This window comes from Cibotium barometz, chromosome 5 (genome assembly GCF_041138505.1).
Source record: "Cibotium barometz isolate CiBa-2024 chromosome 5, ASM4113850v1, whole genome shotgun sequence".
Lineage (NCBI taxonomy): Eukaryota > Viridiplantae > Streptophyta > Polypodiopsida > Cyatheales > Cibotiaceae > Cibotium > Cibotium barometz.
The window spans coordinates 49,671,255-49,692,255 of NC_141050.1; the positions used below are offsets into that span (position 1 = coordinate 49,671,255).

Here is a 21,001-nt window from a genome sequence, read left to right on the forward strand (position 1 = left end):
GCAATAGGAGGGGGCTCTTCAGCGGGTAATTTCGGACCCAATAAGGTGTACAGATCTAGAGCAGACATCACAGGATACAGCATCCCGCACAAAATATAGAGAGTATCTCTTAGCCCTCAGCAGGGCTCATAGGCTAGCCATTTATAATGGCCTGGATAGATGGCCTAGATCCAACTCCTTCACCTCCTACCCATTCGGACATGGAGCTAGTACAGTGGACTATCTAATGGAATTCCTCTCTCTGATCCCACTCATTCCGGAGTTTACCATCTCTCCTTGCCCCATCGGTGTTGCAACCAACCATCCATACCTGGCCTTCTCCCTCACATGCCGATACACCATGTAACCACGTGCTTTGTCCCATCACCGTCTCCGAGATACCACTTCACGAGAGAGACCTCTTCCATCTATTCTGATCATCTCTACCACATCCTCTCCGACCTCGACCCCCACATCCCACTTGATGAGCTTACTACACACCTCTCAGCCACCCTCCATACGGCCGCCTTCCCACACTCCAAAGCCACCCCTACATCACCGAGAGTGACTGTCCCACAAAATAGCTGGTACGACGAGGAATGTCGTGATACCCGAGCCCGTCCACAACGTGAGATGGCACTAGGATCCACCACTCACCAGCAGGCGCGAGTGATCTTTCGATGTCTCACACAGAGAAAGAAGAGAACCTAACTAGCCAAGCTTGAGCAGGAGCTATACCAGCTATTTCTTGCAAGGGACTGTAAGGAGGCCTAGAGGATTTTCCAGGATCATCGCCTTCCAACTCCGATTACTTCACCCAGCACCTGGCACACCTATGCCACTTCTCTCTACCATGTCACCAAGCAGCCACCTATCCCCCATCCACCCGAACCCTCGTCCCCCACACTCTTCCTTCTTTCACCTCAGCATGGTGAGAGACGCTATTGACAGGATGCAGACTAGGAGAGCACAAGATCATGATGGACTCCTCACCGAGCATTTCTCCCATGCTAGGGACACGCTAGCCCCTTTATTGGTTCACATGTTTAACAGGGCTTTATGTGAGGGCTTCCCCGTCAGCAGGTCATCGAATACTGTTGTACCTATCTTGAAAGCAGGTGACCCCATGGACCCCAACAACTATAGTACTATCATGATTGGTCACACCTTGGCCAAGATTTATGGTTCGATCTTGGAGCATGAGCTTAGTAGATGGTCCGAGGAGCAGAGACTCAGAGCACCAGGGCAGGCAGACTTCAGGAGAGGGCACTCCACACTAGATCATATCTTTACACTACGGTCCATCATTGAGGAGGGGAGAGCTCACGGGCAATGGATATACTGCTGCTTTGTGGATTTCCGCAAAGCTTTTGATATTGTCCCAAGGGCCAGACTGATCAAGAGACTGCAGGATATGGGAGTACCAGCAGAGATGCTGTGGGGGATCATTACACTCTATGAGTCAGTCACACAGGTAAAGTACAGGCTCCAAGAGGTGACTCAGACATCATATACAGCACTATCCGGATGAAGCAAGGCCACCCCTTGTCTCCTACTCTATTTGGTCTATACATTCACGAGATCTTGGATTACATAGAAAGACAGGGAGGACCAGGAGCACATTTGGTAAGAGTCTTGATACCGATCCTCTAGTATGCAGATGATATTGTTCTTATTTCTGATTCACCAGAGGGGCTGCAGAGGCATTTGGATGCATTACGGGCCTTTTGCGAGGACCAGGACTTTACTGTGAACCAGAAGTCCCGTAGTGGCGATGATCTCACGCATGATTAGGAGTAAACCATCAGTGCCACATGAGATTGTGCCGGCAGAGATGGGCGCTGCACCGATAGTAACAGAGGCTCTATTCCAGACAGTGACATACTGGCATAGGCTATGGGAGCTTCCACTTGATAGATACCCCCGGCTAGCCCTGGAGTCCTCGAGACAGTTGACACTTGAGGGAGATACAGAGTGCTGGTATGCACAGGTAGGCACTTGGTTTGGCATGCACGGTATGCAAATGGAGGCACTCCCCCCCCCCTTCCAGTACAGCATAGAGGCCCCATCATTTGCTCTCAGCAGCATAGAGTAGAACAGGGTTATCAGGAAGGACATTGTCAGACTGGATACTCAGAGGACATGGAGTTCACCTAGTCGTCCACTGGGGACGAAGATGGCCTTCTACAGAGATCACCTCCTATGCGTGACAGAGGATGGATTCATCATCCGTCCATGCTACATGGACATACACCTATCCTTTGGGGTGAGATGTGCGATCGGCCAGATCCGCACCTCGTCCCACCAGCTGAGAGTGGAGACTGCCAGATATGGGCCTAGGGCGGCCACACTAGAGAACAGGATATGCCAGCTCTGTCACACAGAGCCCGATACAGAGGACCATTAGATATGCCGATGCCCTGTATACTATGAGATTCGGGGGAGGTTCCACTGCCTCTTCCGAGCTCGGTTTGGACCACTTTCCAGGATCATGGACTTCCCGGATCAGAGATGCCTAGGACTTTTTCTTCTAGAGCTCCGCAGACACAAGGAGTCCTTACTGAGATCCAGATCAGTTGTACTTGCTCGAGGACCAGCACAGAGAGCTCTCACCGACTTCTTCCATGACAACACTCCGAGGGCCGATTCACCCATCTCACCCAGACCACACGCTAGTGTAGGAGCTCGGCCGAGAGGTGTGACACTCGACAAAGCCACAGAGTTATGCAGAGCTCGACGCCCCAGACCCCATGGCCCTCCCCAAGGCCACACCACCACAAGAAGATCCGGGCCATCATCTCCCATCATCGCAGGACCTTCTCACGCGAGCTCAGTTTTACCACCTTGAGCACCATGTCACAGCGGCCCATGAGGGATGTATTAGGGTGATATGAGAGCTCTCTACTCATGTACCTAGATCAGATTTTAAAGTTCCAGATTTTTTGTCTATCTTTCTTTATTACTATTTTGTACCCAAGATGATGTACCTTATGGATAGGTCATTTTTGGCCTTTTGAAGACGTAAATACAACTCTCTCTCTCTCTCTCTCTCTCTCTCTCTCTCTCTCTCTCTCTCTCTCTCTCAGGTACCTCAGTACATATTATGCTCTATGCTGATGATATTGTATTAGTGTCTGAGTCCCCCGGTGGTCTACAACAGCATCTACATGCACTCCATGATTTCTGCACACAGAGGGGTCTTACTGTGAACCTTGGGAAAACCAAGGTTATGGTCTTTCATACATCGAGACAGGGCAGGAGTCAGCTGACATTCACTCTCGCAGGATGCCAGGTGGAGGTGGTGACATCATACGTGTACCTAGGGGTTACCTTCTCTGCAGCAGCCACACGCTTTACCATGGGTTCCGCAGCCAGAGCTAGATTGACACGGGGATATGCAGCATTGGCTATGCTAGAGAGACAGTGCCACCAGGCGCATTTTCAAAAGCCCCGGACGAAGGGGTGGCTATTTGACACATTAGTCACACCGGCATTGATGTATGGAGCAGCAGTATGGGCGCCAGGCCTTGCTACCCATTGGTGGACACAGATAGAGAGACCACAGGCACTCATGATGGCACGCATGATACGCAGCAAACCGTCAGTACCTCATGACATTATCCGAGCAGAGTTTGTTGCGCCTCCTATGATGGTAGAGGCCATATTTCAGACTATATGCCTGCTAGACAGATTCAGAGAGATGCCACAGGACAGATTATCATACAGAGCTTTTCAGGCATCTAGACAGTTGGCTGAGGCAGGAGACAGAGGATCATGGTATGCACAGGTCACACATTGGTTCTCACAGCATGGCCTAGACATGGATCATCTACCACCATTCCAGTATGACAGGGGATGCACCACATATCCGTCTCTCTCATAGTGAGAGGAACAGAGTATTGAGACAGGATCTATGGCAGCTCTATACACGAGAGACATGGATATCGCCTACACAGCCTCTTCCACCGAAGATGCTATACTATAGAGATCACTTCATGAGTATCACTGATGATGGATTTATAGAGAGGCCTAGATACATGGAGGGCTTTTTACCACACGGCTCCCGAGTGCTATTGGTCAGCTCAGAGTTTCATCACACCGATTGGAGATTGAGACTGGCAGAGCAGCACGGATCCCCCGAGAGGAGAGGGTATGCAGATTGTGCAGAGAGGAGGTGGAGAGTGAGGAGCATTATGTATGCAGATGCAGAGCATATACAGCCATCAGAGAGAGATATCCCATTTTATTCAGAGAGCCACATTCCCTACGCCAGATCTTTGAGGCAGCTGACCAGCGCATACTGGGGAGATACATTCTAGACATACAGCGCCACAGAGAGACATTATTACAGGCTCAGACAGCTCCAGAGGGGGGGCGACAGACACAGATTACTACATTTTTTCAGAGATCCATACCCCTCCCAGCCCCTACACGGCAGGGAATTACTCTCCAGAGAGCAGAGACACTTAGAGCCCGCAGGAGACAGAGGACACCTGGCTTTCGGACACCACGCCTATACCAGAGAGAGATGACAGAGATCAGAGCTCAGTTTCACAGAGAGGGTGAGGAGCGACTGGCTCGCTTCAGAGCACACCCAGGCATGTTCTTCAGGGAGCTGTGGACACCCCCTTCACTGATGTATACCATTTTATACCCCCAGTATGGTACAGGATGGAGCTAGCTAGGTTGCATATCATGATTGTATACTCCATGCATATAGCTTTGCATTCTCCTAGTAATAGAGCTCCATCCCCTACACATCCAGATTCAGCTTTTTTATTCAGTACTTTTTCATTTTGTTGGGATGACAGAGGATACCCCATACATGTACTCCGATTTGTCTCATAGGCCGAGTTCGGTCTTTTGGAAGACGTTAATAAAATCTCTCTCTCTCTCTCTCTCTCTCTCTCTCTCTCTCTCTCTCTCTCTCTCTCTCTCCTCTCTCTCTCTCTCTCTCTCTCTCTCTCTCTCTCTCTCTCTCTCTCTCTCTCTCTCTCTCTCTCTCTCCCCGCAAAGCTTTTGATAGTATCCCATGGGCCAAACTCATGAGGAGGCTGCAGGATATGGGAGTGCCAGCAGAGATGCTGTGGGGGATCGTTACACTCTATGAGTCAGTCACATAGGCAGAGTACCGGCTCCAAGAGGTGACTCAGAGATCATACACACCACTATCGGGGAGAAGCAGGGCTGCCCCTTGTCTCCTACTCCATTTGGTCTATACATTGTTGAGTTCTCGGATTACACAGACAGACAAGGAGGACCAGGAGCACATTTGGTAGGAGTCCTGATACCGATCCTCTTGTATGCAGATGATATTGTTCTCATCTCTCTCTCTCTCTCTCTCTCTCTCTCTCTCTCTCTCTCTCTCTCTCTCTATAGAGATCATCTTCTCCAGCTCACGGAGGATAGGTTTGAGATCAGACCCAGCTACATGGATACTCATCTTTCTCATGGGGTACGGTGTGCTATTGGTCAGATGCGCACATCCTCACACCAGCTAGAGATTGAGACTGGCAGATTCAGAGGAGTACCAACTAAGGCCAGGATTTGTCAGTTGTGCCAGATGGAGCCAGAGACAGAGTTACATTACATATGTCACTGTCCAGTACATTATGAGATACAAGGCCGTCTTCACTGCGTGTTCAGAGAGGGTTTCGGACCACTTTCCAGAGTCATGAGATACCAGGATCAGACATGCCTCGGATTATACTTGCTAGAGTTGCGTAGACATAGAGAGGGTCTCTTGAGAGGGAGGGGATCAGAGAGGGAGAGACACCTACAGAGGCAGATTACAAACTTCTTTTGACCAGAGATTGAGCAATCACGCTAGCAGGCATTGCAGCTAGCCCCAGAGTATAGCCGCACCAAAGGTACGCTGATTGATCGGGCTATAGAGCTGGGGCGGTCCAGGCGCCCCAAGATGAGAGGCCCATCCCGACACCGGCGGAGACTACAACAGAGGATCAGGACTATACTAGCATGGCATGGGAGACGTCCAGTCAGAGTACTCACCATGGAGGACATTGAGGATATCCGCCATCGACCGATGAGAGACATCTTTGGATAGTGATGTATATGATGCTTACCTTTGTTGCTGCAGTTTTCCTTCCCAGATGTTATCCATTAGGAGCTCCTAGTACCTTACTTTTCCTCATGGTTGTTGTTTTAGTTTCAGTTAGTTGTTTAGTTGTTTTAGCTTTCCTTACACAAACATTGTATCAGATCCACCAATTGTTGTAACCTTTTTGGTCTCATAGGTCATTTTGGCCTTTTGAGGATGTTAATATATCATTTCATTTCACAGTTGTATCCAGACACATGCACACTTTTTCTTTTGTTTCTTTTCTTCCGATGACCGGAATAACACAGTTGTATTATTTTTTGTCTCATAGGCCGACTTTGGCCTCTCGTAGACATTAATATATCTTTCTCTCTCTCTCTCTCTCTCTCTCTCTCTCTCTCTCTCTCTCTCTCTCTCTCTCTCTCTCTCTCTCTCTCTCTCTCTCTTAAATTGTGAAGTGATAAAGTGGATTGCTAAAGCAAAACTCAAGATAAAGAAGGCGGTGTGAGACTTTGTGTGATCGGATCCTTCATCTACGCATAATTACATTGCATGTTACAGGAAGGGATGACCCTTACCTCCACTACTTTACCTTACAGTAGCGGAGGGTATGCACAGAGGGTATGCACAGGTTTCTTAGGGCTGCCCCAAGGGTTTCGAGCATAGTCACATCATACATGGGAACGCCGTTCCATTGGTGTGGAACGGGGGAACGTGGAGGAATGGAACTTGGGAACGGCGGAACGTGGAGGAACGCTTTTTTAATTTTTTTTTCCCTGATTCGCGAAACGGCACCCTTAACGTTTTTTTTTTCCACGTTCTGGCCGCCGGCAGCGTAATAGCGTATCCTTCTTTTTTTTTTTTGAATAGAAGGGTTACGGGTGCCCAAAACGTTTTGGGCACCCTTTGTATTTTTTAAAAAAAACGGATACCTGCAAGTAGCGCCGCCGCCAACCCCTAAAAAAAACATGGGAAAAAAAGAATAGATTATGCAACGTTTTTTTTAAACGTTGAAAGACGACCTGCCAGGCTGCCCTGCAACGTTCAAAAAAAAACGTCAATATCAACGTTTAAAAAAAAACGTACCTCTCTGAGAACTTATAAAAACCTGCAGAGTGCAGCTGCAAGTACAGTGTGCATAGCCAAGTACAATCTCTCTCTCTCATTATTCATAGCCAAGTACATTGTACAATCTCTCTCTCTCTCTCTCTCTCATAAGGGAACCAAGACAGCTTTCTCTCTGTCATAGCCAAGTACAATCTCTCTCTCAAAGCCAAGTACAATCTCTCTCTCTCTCTCTCTCTCTCTCTCTCTCATATAATGCCTCCTAAGGGAACCAAGAGAGCCAAGAAGAACGAAGCATGGTCATGGTGGGATGAGGTGATATTCTTGAGGCCAATCAAGGCGGAGGAGCTAGGAAGTGGAAATGTCGCTATTGTGGCAGCACCAAACATGGGGGAGTCAACCGAGTTCGAGGTCACCTAATCCATGAGCCGGGACAAGAAATCCAACCATGCTTGTCAATCTCAGCTGAGAAAAAGAGAGAGCTAGAAGCTAGGCATAATGAAGTGATTTTTCGTGCTCCTCCTCCAAGAGCTATGGCTGCGAACCCATCATTCTTTACAACTCCTTCAAGCAACTTCTCCACATCCGTAGGCTCTTCTTCCGTGCATCAACCACCACCCCCCAAAGGCACGCAAAGAACTCTTGCGGGTTCTTGGAATCCACGCAAACGAGAAGCCGTGGATGCAGCTATTGCAAGGTTCTTCTACCATGACCACATCGCTTTCAATGTGGCAAGGTCCCCTTATTTTCGGGGAATGGTTCGTCTCATTGCTGAATTTGGACCAACCTACACTCCCCCTTCTTCGGAGAGCCTTCGAACCACGCTTTTGGCAAAGGAAAAGGAAGTTGTTGAGCAAGCCATGCAAAACGTCAAGGAAGGGTGGCAACGCAACGGTGTCTCCATCATTAGTGATGGATGGAGTGATAGCCAATCTCGCTCCATCCATGGCATCATCGCATACTCTCGAGGGAACACATTTTTTGTGTCTTCCCATGATGCCTCTCCAACGGGCAAGTATGCCGACGTCATCGTGGAGGAATGGGCAGAGGCAATTGAGCAAGTGGGTCCTCGAGATGTGATCCAGGTCATTGGTGATGGGGAGGCCTCAAATCGAGCTGCAAGCGACCTTCTTTTGGCAAGGTATCCACACATCACATTCACTCCATGCATTGCACATGGCTTGAATAATCTTCTGAAAGACATTGATGGTCTTTCATGGGTAGCACCATGCATAGCAAAGGGAAAAGACATAGTTTCATTCATCACTCGGCACACATTTAGCCTCTCCGAGTTTAGGAAAAGATCCCCAAACTTGGATCTTAAAAAATATTCGGAAACTCGTTTTGCATATAATTTTATTATGCTAGAGAGGCTAGTTGCACTCCATAACATTCTCAAGCAGCTTGTAGTGAGTGATGAGTGGAGCACGTGGCCCACTGCCCGTAGCACACAAGGAACAACTTGTTACACCCACATCATGGATGCTCCTTTGTGGGTGAAGATTGAGCATGTTGTCAACATTACGAAGCCCATTATCTACATGCTGCGTATGGTGGATGGGAAAAAACCTTGCATTGGCAAAGTTTATGAGGGCATGGACAAGATGGTGGAGCGTATCCTTTCTTTGGAGCCCGACACAACAAAGAAGGCAGAACTTCAAAGTTTGTGTCAAGCAAGGTGGGACCGATATCACTCACCAATGCATGCAGCTGCATTTGTGATTGATCCAGAGTTTCAAGGCAAAGGCCAGGAATCGGATGAAGAAGTCACAAATGGCTGGGACAAAATCCTTGCCAGATTGGTGCCTGATGCTACGATGAGAAGCAAGATTAGAATTGATTTGGGAAAGTACAGAGCAAAGACAGGTAATTTTGGTTCAGCAGATGCCCAGCAAGATAGGACACTTATGGGAGGTGCTCTTTGGTGGGAGAACTACGGATCGGGTACTCCAGAGCTACAACGGCTTGCAATGCGCATTCTCAGTCAGAATGCAAGTTCTTCTCCAATTGAGCAACTATGGAGTGTTTTTAGCCATGTTGCCTCGAAGAAGAGAAATCGGCTACTCACTACCAGAACAAATGACCTTGTGTATGTGTCAGCCAACTTGCGACTATTAGCCCAGGTTGCTAGTGGTGACTTTGACCATGAGAGCTTCATAGATATGGAGCCACAGTCTGAGTCGGATGATGACGACCCTCCACCTCCACCTGCATCGATGCATGATGCATCTATGGATGATCTAGCTGACATATTTGCACCTATTTGATATCACCTAGGACTTTAGGTTTCTTTGTTCTTAGCTATCTAGCTTTCACTATGTGGCTGTACATTGTACAAGCTATTGTACTTCTGGTTTTCTAAATATGAACAAGGTCATTGAGTTTGCTATCAAATTCTTGTCTTTTTTTGTCTACTTTCAATTGTATATTTGTCTCTTTTTACCTGCTTTTAATTGTATATTTGTCTACTCATGTGTATTGAAATATGATAACGTGTCGTTCCGGATCCCGTTCCGAATTGCAAGGGGTCCCGTTCCCGTTCCGGATTGGCCCCTCGTTCCCATATCCGTTCCCGTTCCCTGGTGACTATGGTTTCGAGCCTCAAGCTGCCTCTCTACACAGAGCAAGAGTTATTGGACTAAGAGTTAGTAGAGTATACTTCTCTGTTTTTGGAGGCCGCACAGGCATGTCTCTATGATTTCCTGCATTGGCTTGGAGATGTTTTGTATGGCAACAGGCACCACCATCAAATTGCACAAATCAGTGGGGTTTCAGATTAGTGACTCCCCGTAGGCAAATTGGGGTTTGGATGTGGGGTTTACTTGGGAGATTGAGAGAGGATGCACTACCAAATACGTTGGCTGTCATGTTGGCAATGACATCTCGCCTGCACAACAGTTTGCCGCTATGCTCATGACCATTAAACGCAAACTTGAGCATTGGAGTAGCTCGAGATACCATTATTATGCCTAACCAGAGGACGGATTGCACATCATTGACCCTAAGGTGCAATGTGACGCTTTGCTTTGTAAGCTGGTCGTCAAAGGATTTCTTCCTGGCACTGAGACTTGGAAGGACTTTCTTCTGCACAGCAGATTACTAGGTGCACTCTGATTAGGGGAGATGATTGGATTTACCACCCACGCATTATCTTTTTGGATGTAGAACACCGGCCACCTTCTTTGCGTCTGGTGAGATATCCTTTGCGAGCCTGGGATTTCATGAGGAGTTTCTTGGTTCCTATTCCTCCGCGGTCAGAGGCGGCTAACACACAGCCCATTGTGTGGGATGACTTGATTTTGGATGAATATGGTGGACCTCTTGTGGCAGCCATGCATATCCAGTGGGCTGCCTTTGTGACTCTTTTCCCCACAATGTTGGATTGGAAGAGGCTCAAGAGCCTCACGGAGGGGTTGAGAGAACGCTTCGCACACACAACACTTGAGGGGCACTAGTCAAAGGATTATGCAGATACTGGGACAGCACTTGTAACAACATGATGTTCACCATGCTCTACTCAGCAGTGAAGAAAGTGATTCATCTCCACCTTTGAGAGCTCTAAAGACCTGACAGCACTCTCTCAATGTTTCTTTGCAGTGGGGAACCAAGTCGGATCCTTAAACTGATTAAGCCTGGGTCTGTGAAAGAGTAGTGAAACCTCCATGACTCTGTTTACAATGTTACATCCACCTAGAGGGCAAGGACCCCCTTCCCCAATATTGATTTAACCCTACATTGAGCCATGACAATCCATGCAAGAAAGGATCTTTGTGTCTGCAACTTGCGAAAGCAAGGAGCATCCATTTACCCCCTGTCACCTCGCAAGCCTTCATTCAAGATGGAGAGGAGAGAACGCAATATGTAAAATCTCCTCAAAGCATGGATGATGACCCATAGATAAAAGGCTTTGAAGAAAACCCGTTATGTCATGCACACTCCCTCCATCTTACTCTCGCAACGCAGTCACAATGAAGGGGGCATCAAGGATGGTCCACATCTCTGTGACGATTGACTAGAGAGCAAGGCCCTAGACCTTCATCTGCCCTCTTGCCCTTTACAAGAGTAAAAGGCTCTCCTTGAAAATTCATGTACAACTTCTCGTGTGCACAACTTGTGGATTTGTCTGCAAAACACCTCAAAATGCAAAAGGATCTTGATACCCTCTCACTTCATACAAGGTACTGAGACAGATTTTATTAACGATAGGGGCGTCCTAGATAACATATTCACCTTCAAGAAGGCAACCGCTTTCACTCAATGCCATGAGGATATATCGGCCCTCCCTTCTGGACTTTGAAAAGGCTTTCTGCCATGTATACTAGGTTTTTCTGGAGGGCACAACGAGGCCGTCATACAAGGCACACATGGGGACCACTTTCCTACCTCCCATTTGATGCCCCAAGGCTGCCCCCTGGCTCCGTTCCTTTTCCTCCTCGTACAGTGGCCATGAGTTGCTTCTTCCACGCACAGAACACAAGTCTTCAAGGCCTTAGCCTCCCCATCTCCACGCTGGAGGAGCTCTTGGATGCAGAGTTTTGTGGATGACACAGCAGCCTACCTTTCCGGATCGGAAAGGAATCTACATGCTGTCTTGTGCTCAAATTGACTGGCACAAGTCGTGTGGTTGCTTAGATGGGACCCTCCCCCTCACTGACATGGTGGCCAGTTGAGGTTTTTTAATGGATATCTACAGGCACCACAGAACAATATCTTGGATGCCAAGTGGGCATTCGCATCACCCTCGAGTAGCTCATTTCCCCTCTCCTCATAACCATTCGGAGAAAGCTGTTGTACTGGAGCTTGGCTCATTTGTACCCGATTCTGTTAGCCACCATGTGGTATACTGCATCATGCTGCGCTTTCTCTCGTTCATGCATCGGACAGGTCAAGAGGCTCATCATTAACTTCATAAGCGATGGGCCTGCTGCCAGGGCCAAGGTAGCCTGGAGTGTTGGTGTCCAAAACCTCCACAAAGGGGGGCTGGCAATCATTAATCCAATGATTCCGAGCAGAGACCTCTTGCGCAAGCTGATAGTGCGGCCTCCAGCTATGAGGCTGAACCCAGGAGGGCCTTTTTACTGGCTGGCACCCCCACCCAGTATGGCCATGGCCTGAAATGGATCTTCTCAACAACCCCAACCTGCAAAATTACCACCCCATTTGAGGATTAGTTTGTGGCCAGCCTCTTCCGTGCATGGGAAGCATTCCGCCCGGCCCACTTCCAATTTCCGCCCTCTTGTGACAAGGACCACCATCAACAACCTCTGATGTGGAATGAGCTCATCCTTCTTTCATCATGCCACTTCCTCAGGGCCAGGTCGCATATCTCCAATGGCCATATTTTCACACCCTTTAAGGAAGATGGGAGTGCCACACAAAGAGACTCGGAGCAGATGCAGAAGCATTGCATAGCCTTGTTGTGCACATGGACATTGGGTTCTTTCACTTCCTCAGGGCCAGGTCGAATATCTCCAATGGCCATATTTTCACACCCTTTACAAAAGATGGGAGTGCCACACAAAGTGACTTGGAGCAGATGCAGCAGCATTGCATACCCTTGTTGCGCACATGGACATTGGGTTCTTTCTTTACCCATGGGGGTGATTGTGGAGGGACTGATCTGGCATCGCAAGCCCCAAATGTGGTTTTTCCTCCCTCTGATAGTGGCCAGCCAGAGCGGGGGGAGGGGGGGGGGGGGGGAGGGGGACAGAGAAATGAAATGAAATGAAATGTTATATTAACGTCTTCAAAAGGCCATAATGACCTATGAGACCAAAAGTTACATCATGGTGGATCTGATACAATGTCTGGATAAAAAAACCCAGAAAATGAAAAAATAAAGATGATACTACTGGCACCTAAAAAATGAAACTGGAACTGGAAGGTACACTATGGAGGTACCTCCATCTCATAATATGTGCCGCATCGGACACTGGCGGATCTCCTCAATATCCTGTGTGGTCAGCACCCTGACTGGGTGTCTCGCATGCCTCGCAAGAATAATCCGAATCTGCCGCTGCAACATCCGTCTGTGCTGGGATGCCCTCCTCCGTGGTCGTGGGCGTCTGGACCACCCAAGCTCAATCGCATGATCAATCAGTGTACCTCTGGTGTGGGCGGTATCCATGTCGTGCTGCTGCTGTGGTCCATCTGGCGCAGTGATGGCCGGACTAAAGAAGTCTGTAATGTGCCTCTGAGTCTGGCTCTCTGTGCGCCTAAGCAGGCTATCTCTATGTCTCCGCAGCTCAAGCAAGAACAATCCCAAACACCTCTGGTCCTGGTACCCCATGACTCTGGAAAGTGGTCCAAAACCCTCTCTGAATAAACAGTGGAAACGACCACGTATCTCATAGTATGCAGTACAATGGCATATATAATGCAGCTCTGTCTCTGGCTCCCCATGGCATACTCGGCATATCCTGGCCTCAGCTGGTACACCTCTATATCGGCCAATCTCAATCTCAAGCTGGTGTGAGGATGTGCGAATCTGACCAATAGCACATCGTACTGCATGAGACAAGTGTACATCCATGTAACTGGGTCTGATCACAAAACCATCTGCTGTGAGCTGAAGAAAATGTTCTCTGTAGAAAGCCATCTTCGTGCCCAGCTCCTCAGTCGGCTGTATCCATGTCCTCCTAATGTCCAGCTGAACTAAATCCTGACGGATGAGTCTGGTAATCTCTGTCCGTGTAAGAGTGAGAGAGGGTGCCTCCAGAGAATACTGGAAGGGAGGCAATCTGTCCATGCTAAAACCATGTGCCTGGAACCAAGATGTCATCTGTCCATACCAACAAGCCGTGTCTCCCTGTAAAGCTAACTGTCGGGAGGACTCCAGGGCGAGGCGTGCATATCTGTCTCGGGGGAGATCCCACAAGCCATGTATGTAGGAGACTGATCTCGTAAGAGCCTCAATCACCAGAGGGGCAGCCGCCAGCTCTGCTCGAATAATCTCATGAGGTACCACAGCCTTGGCTCTAATAAGCCTAGCAATCATAGATACCAAAGGCCTCTCCATACCTCTCCACCCGCCTGCGCTGTGATGGCCCACTGAAGGTCCCCATATCTGCACTCCATAAAGCATAGCTGATGTCACTAGAGTGTCAAAAAGCCAGAGTTTTGTTCGAGGTTCCTGAAACTGAACCTGCGAACACATCCTCTCCAAACCACCCAGGGCTGCATGTGCTCTAGTCAATCTAGTCAATCTAGTCAGAGAGAGAGAGAGAGAGAGAGAGAGAGAGAGAGAGAGAGAATCTCTTTCCCCATATTTTGGTTATCTAGACCTCTCACAAGGGTCCTTTGTACTGTGTCAGCCTCTATGAAGGGTTGTAGTTTAAGTTATCTATCTATAAAGATCTTCTTTCCGGCCCCGGGGGCCCAGCAGGACGGGAGGGGAGGGGGGGGGGGGGGGGGGTTTGGTGGGGGTGTCCAACTTCTTTGGTTACCAATACAAGCTCTTGTATTCAAATTAAAGCTCAAACTTCCCTTGACTGCAAGAAAAAATCATGAATAGCATTTATACCTTTAAATATTTGGTATCATTTTGATTTAGAGAATCCTCCAACAAAGACAATTTCTTCTGCAGCTCGCTTACTTGTCTAGATTCCATCTCTCTGCAAAGATGCATGTACAAGCCTCTGTATAAAATGCCCCTAGCAAAGCTTCTATGCAGATAAGTCTCAAAACAGGACGATATTTTTGTGTTGCCGTGTGTGCATGCATGCGGTGTGTGTAAGAAAGCATATGAACACACGTATCTGTGTGCACCCATACATGAGCAAGTGCGCATGAAGACATAGGGAATTCAACTTATAAATTGTAAGAAATATATTACCGGGAAGCTCTCTCTTGGATTAATTTTGCTTCCAATTCATTCATCTTATCTTGGAGACTAGCAACCTCCCAGGACTTTGTCACCCTAATGTCAGAAAAGAGCATACTGTTGTCACCACTTCCTTGTTGCATGATATAAAGTAAACCTCAAAAGCCACAAATCCCAAGAGCAAATAGAAAAAAGTAAAGCTCCACATCCTAGACCTTTCATTTCGCTCTTGTTTTGCAATTGAATTAGCTGTTGCAGCCTCTTTCTGAAATTCTTCCATCTTTCTTTTATACGACTCCAATTCCAAGACATACTGAGCATAATCAAAGCAGTAAGCCTCCAAGGCTAGAGCAGATAATAAGGGCTACAAAAATTTCAACCTATTAGTCAAAGATCTTACTTACCACTGCTAGCTCCTCTTTTTCTTGTTTTAGGATGTTGATAAGGTTTTCCAGCTCATGATTCTTCTCTTTGAAATATTCAAGATTCTCACTCTAAATATCATAAAAAGGTACAGTTACTGCCATCAAAAATAGAAACTTATGAACAAACTTAGACACTCCAACAGACCATACCATAAATGTAGGATTGTCATGGGCAACGTTGGGTTCACTGTGTTCTGTCTCAAGCTTTTCTGAGGCTTCTGTAAATTCTGTGGATGTCACTCTCAGCTTGTCTTCTTCTCGATCTTCTTGGCATGCAACCTCTACTATTTCTGGTGTTTCTTTGGATTTCCCTCCCAACAGATGGGGAGATTCATCTGCATCAACCAGATCCTGGGGCCACAAGCAGTTAAGCCTCAGAAGAAACAGAGGATTAAAATTAAAAATTACTGTGTAGCAAGTTCACACTTCAAAAGATAGTCCTGATGATCTTCGTAGTGATGGTGCACTTGAGGAGACTTCCTTAATCTTTGGTTCACTCCTGACTCCTAAGGCCTTAGATGTTCTGTTATACTTAGTAGAAGATTGCTTTTTGGGGAGATAAAAAATAGGAGCTTCCCACATCGTCTCCACTCAAGAGAGCCTGCGAGATTTGGGACTATGCCCCAGAACAGATGGTATGATGACGCGTGCAGAGCCCTATACTCACGGCTCCGCATACAGAGAGCCTTCGGAGCCATCACAGAGCAGGAGTCGAGGAGAGAGATGACGAGACTTACTCGCCGCAAAAGGCGGGCCTTCGCAGAGATACAGGAGCTAGAGATCTTCCATTTCTTCATGAGTAGAGATAGCCCTATCTCATGGCGACACTTCAGAGAGCCCCGGACACCGACACCCATTGCAGACCCACAGACATGGCACACATATGCAGAGGCCCTATACCACGCCCCACAGCAGCCACCTAAACCTCAGCCACAGGAGCCTCAACCTACCACAACTAGCTTCTTTACCCACTCGATGGTAAATGAAGCTGTCCGCCGCCTACAGCATGGACAGGCTGCCGACCATATGGGCCTACACGGTGAGCATCTCATATAGGCAGTAGATTCTTGGCTCCTTTTCTTGCACACCTATTTCACAGGGCACTAGCAGAGGGTTTGCCTACGGAGTGGACGATGCACACCATTGTGCCGATCCACAAAACAGGGGATATGCTCGATCCGAGCAACTACAAGACAGTTATGGTTGGCCACGTGTTGGCCAAACTCTATGGTGCAGTGTTGGAGCAAGAGCTTAGCTTATATGCGGAGCGAGCAGGTTTACGCTCATCAGGGCAGGCAGGCTTCAGGAGAGCTTTCTCTACCACTGACCATGTATTCACTTTGAGATGTATGATTGATCAGGGCATAGTGAGGAAGAGAAAGCTCTATTGCTGCTTTGTGGATTTCCGCAATGCATTTGATACAGTACCACGAGAGAGGATCTTTCAACCCCTGCAGTCTCTTGGCATACCAGCAGATATGACATGGGGCATTTATGCATTATATGAGCAGGTTTTTGGGCGAGTCAGATGCCCAGGAGGTATGTCCGAGACTATTGCTAGCACCATTGGTGTGAAGCAAGGATGCCCACTTTCCCCCACACTATTTGGGTTATACATTGATGAGGTGGCTGACTTCATTACACGGGGAGGCGGGGATGGTGTTGATCTAGCAGGTACCTCAGTACATATTATGCTCTATGCTGATGATATTGTATTAGTGTCTGAGTCTCTGGGAGGTCTACAGCAGCATTTACATGCACTCGATGATTTCTGCACACAGAGGGGTCTTACTGTGAACCTTGGGAAACCAAGGTTATGGTCTTTCATACATCGAGACAGGGTAGGAGTCAGCTGACATTCACACTTGCAGGACGCCAGGTGGAGGTGGTGACATCATACGTGTACCTAGGGATTACCTTCTCTGCAGCAGCCACGCGCTTCACCATGGGTTCAGCAGCCAGAGCTAGATTGACACAGGGATATGCAGCATTGCCTATGCTAGAGAGACAGTGCCACCAGGCGCATTTTCAAGAGCCCCGGACGAAGGGGTGGCTATTTGACACGTTAGTCACACCGGCACTGATGTATGGAGCAACGGTATGGGCGCCACGCCTTGCTACCCATTGGTGGACACAAATAGAGAGACCACATGCCCTCATGATGGCACACATGATACGCAGCAAACCGTCTATACCTCATGACATTATCCAAGCAGAGTTTGCTGCGCCTCCTATGATGGTAGAGGCCATATTCCAAACTATATGCCTGCTAGACAGATTCACAGAGATGCCACAGGACAGATTGTCATACACAGCTTTTGAGGCATCTAGATAGCTGGCTGAGGCAGGAGACAGAGGATCATGGTATACACAGGTCACACATTGGTTCTCACAGCATGGCCTAGACATGGATCATCTACCACCATTCCAGTATGACAGGGATGCACCACATATCCGTCTCTCTCATAGTGAGAGGAACAGAGTATTGAGACAAGACCTATGGCAGCTCCATACACGAGAGACATGGATATCGCCTACACAGCCTCTTCCACCGAAGATGCTGTACTACAGAGATCACTTCATGAGTATCACTGATGATGGATTTATAGAGAGGCCTAGATACATGGAGGGCTTTTTACCACACGGCTCCCGAGTAACTATTGGTCAGCTTAGAGTCTCATCACATCGATTGGAGATCGAGACTGGCAGAGCAGCACGGATCCCCCGAGAGGAGAGGGTATACAGATTGTGCAAAGAGGAGGTGGAGAGTGAGGAGCATTATGTATGCAGTACTTTTTCATTTTGTTGGGATGACAGAGGATACCCCACACAGGTACACTGATTTGTCTCAATGACTTGCTGCCACACAGAGGAGGTAAAAATATAGTGTAAAATACATGCAAGAAGGCAAGAAGGTTTGACAACATGATAGAGCACAGCAATGAGAGATGAAAGGCAAGCAGTAGAAGAAAGCAAGAAGGCAACAAAATTGGTAGGCAGGGTGGGTAGCAGCAGCCAAGCACAGAACCGTCAGGCCAGGAAGAACAGGGAGAAATGGAGAGGGTGTCGCCAATACGGAGTAAGGCATCAGGCAGCAAGAGGCAGGTCCAAAAGAACCTGCTAGACAGGGCAAGAGGAGCTAGCACAGAAGGGATACAAGGAGTAAAAGTGGTCCAGTGGAGGTGATGAGCAGCCACAGCAGCTCGCAGGTACATATGGAGGGGACAAAGCTAAGTGCTTACAAACACATCAGTTGATAAAAGCTGGTTGTGCAGTTTGTGTCCATTCATATCGTTCAGAAACGTATTTTACTGCAACTATGTTCCTGCCAAGCATCAGTTTCAGAGCCAGCCTCAACAATCACAGATGCTTGGAAGCCACCTGCAGGAGAAGGATAAATGATACAGTTTTGCAAATATGGCATTTACCTCAGAAATCATAGTCCCCTCACAAGCATCTCCTATAAACGACAGTTCCTTGGCAAGTTCATTAGTTTTCAATGTGTCCAGTTCTCTGCAAAAAACACTTATTAATTCCAGCCATTATATACTAGACCAGTCACCCTTAAGTACTATCACATGGGACCCAATCTATAGACTTAGATCACCTTTCCAGCTTAGTCAGCCTTTCTTGAAGTGCTGCAGCCTCGTTAGACTTGCTAATCCTGTTTTCAAGGCATCAAAAAAATAATTTGATTAGCCATTCTTTTTACACAGGCTAGGAATATAAAATAGACATCAATCGGTCACTTCCAAAACCTTTCTAGCCGCTCTTCCTCTGCGATCGATTTGGCTGCACAAACCTCATTCTGAACCTCCAGAATCTTCCTCTCCCAAAACTACAAGCAAGAAGCATACTACATTACTTAACGACCCGTCCGAAAACCATTAATTCCTTTGAAATAATCCAATTTAATATTTCAGCATGGGTGTAAAGTTGGACCACTTTTGTCCAGATGAAATTTAATTCCTAATATGTGAATATATTCTACCTTCACACTCTCTACATCTTCTGGCACATTAGTTATGCTTAGCTTACTCCCAGCATCTTTTAGCAAAACCGGTTTCTTAGTAGCTGCCCAAGCTGCCTTCTCTTCCTCGAATTGCAAGTAAGCTTCAGTGAGTTGCTGCATGTAGGAAACACGATGTTCTTAAATGCTGCTGCAAACTTCAGAAGACAAAGAACACGCAATAAATGTGTGTTACTTACAACAGCCAGCTCCTCTTTCTCTCTTTTTAAATCATTAAACAGGCTTTCCAGCCCATGATCACTGTCTTTCACACCCTGATGTCTTTGATTCTGCAAAGTGAGAAATGTGGAATAATATTACCAAAGAGCCATCACAAACAGAACTCATAATTGAATGGCTAGCACATCAACATCCACTGACTACCACTAGATTCCTCAGTTAAAAAAACAGAACTCTCTCTCTACAACACACTTTCATATGCCTGTGAAAACGATAAAGACCAAACAAATGTCTTGCCCTATTACCCACTCATGTTGCATCATGCTCATCATCATGTCATGTAGAATGACTCCCCAAAGTATGGATATCCTACATGTGTGCAGATTGTCCCAAATAACCGGAAATAACTAGATGCCCTACACTGATGACACTGCATAAAGACACACATCAAGTTACAGGCTAGGTGTGCTGGTCATGACTTGCAGCATCATATCACTTATGTGTTCACATGTCTTGGTGCAATGATGGTCATCTTCTAAAATAAGTTTCATCCTCTGTCCGCCCATCCATTTATGCGACTTTGTATTTTTTTTGCAAGAAAGAGACTTATATTAAGTATGAGTGCAACGAATTCTTGCCCCAGAGAATAGGGTGATCTCAACCAATCTGGGGCATTACGCTGTCAAGACAGTCCCATGGGGCTAAAAGATAAGGGACACCATGATCCAACTCTCTCAAAAACAGGTTGTGTTTGCCTGCAAAGCTCTAGATGGACCCTGCGTGCGGGCCCATGTGGCCATAAGAGTGAACACTATCACTCCTAAGCTGTATTTACACTAAGCATCATGTATACGAGTGCCTCCAAAGCCTCTATGCATCTGGCTTTCCAAATTTGCGATGCTGGCAATGATCTCCCAAGTGGTGTCGATGCTCTGCGAGGTTGGTGCATACAGTGACTAAGGAATATCCTAAAGTGCATCTCTCTGGGCCACACCTCTACGTACCAAAATAAGAGGACGAAAAAACCTGCCCTCAAAGAATATATATGGGCCAGCCAAGAAATAGCACCCCAGGTAACATAAACTCAACCTCTCCTCAATCTGCCCACAAGAGCTTGGCTATAGATATTTTCCACTTCTACTACCCAGGTTGTCGAATCCCCACGGATCTCCTCGTGATCGTTCTTGGTTCGAAACTCGAATCCTGCAAACAAACGAATAAACAAACAACAAGGGGGGCGCAGGCCTGACTCACCTCCCAACCATGACAGCCGTGGGCAAGCCCACAGTCTTGGCTGTCCCCACCGAGCCACGAGCTGAGCTAACTAGGTTGACGTACCGACCAATCTCCCCCTCGCGACGTCCCATACCGCCACGAAGCTGCCCTCGTGGGCCTCGAGATTGCTGTCGGCCTCGGCTGCATAAAGCAGGTGCACGTCTGTACTAGATCCAGGCTCCAAG

At 47.6% G+C, this 21,001-nt stretch overlaps 1 protein-coding gene across 5 annotated transcripts in view; it reads right to left on the reverse strand.

The window, feature by feature from the left end:
* LOC147638594 (uncharacterized) overlaps window positions 1-21,001 on the reverse strand; it is a 108,139-nt gene that overhangs the window by 14,647 nt on the left and 72,491 nt on the right. For all 5 annotated transcript variants that reach the window (XM_086798511.1, XM_086798513.1, XM_086798514.1 and 2 more), the window contains 10 exons: window positions 19,562-19,651; window positions 19,344-19,478; window positions 19,111-19,190; window positions 18,960-19,016; window positions 18,781-18,865; window positions 15,503-15,703; window positions 15,332-15,421; window positions 15,143-15,240; window positions 14,940-15,023; window positions 14,628-14,718 (listed from right to left, as the gene is read on the reverse strand). In XM_086798511.1, coding sequence (XP_086654637.1) covers window positions 14,628-14,718; window positions 14,940-15,023; window positions 15,143-15,240; window positions 15,332-15,421; window positions 15,503-15,703; window positions 18,781-18,865; window positions 18,960-19,016; window positions 19,111-19,190; window positions 19,344-19,478; window positions 19,562-19,651 — 1,011 coding nt within the window. The remainder of the gene's footprint in view (window positions 1-14,627; window positions 14,719-14,939; window positions 15,024-15,142; window positions 15,241-15,331; window positions 15,422-15,502; window positions 15,704-18,780; window positions 18,866-18,959; window positions 19,017-19,110; window positions 19,191-19,343; window positions 19,479-19,561; window positions 19,652-21,001) is intronic.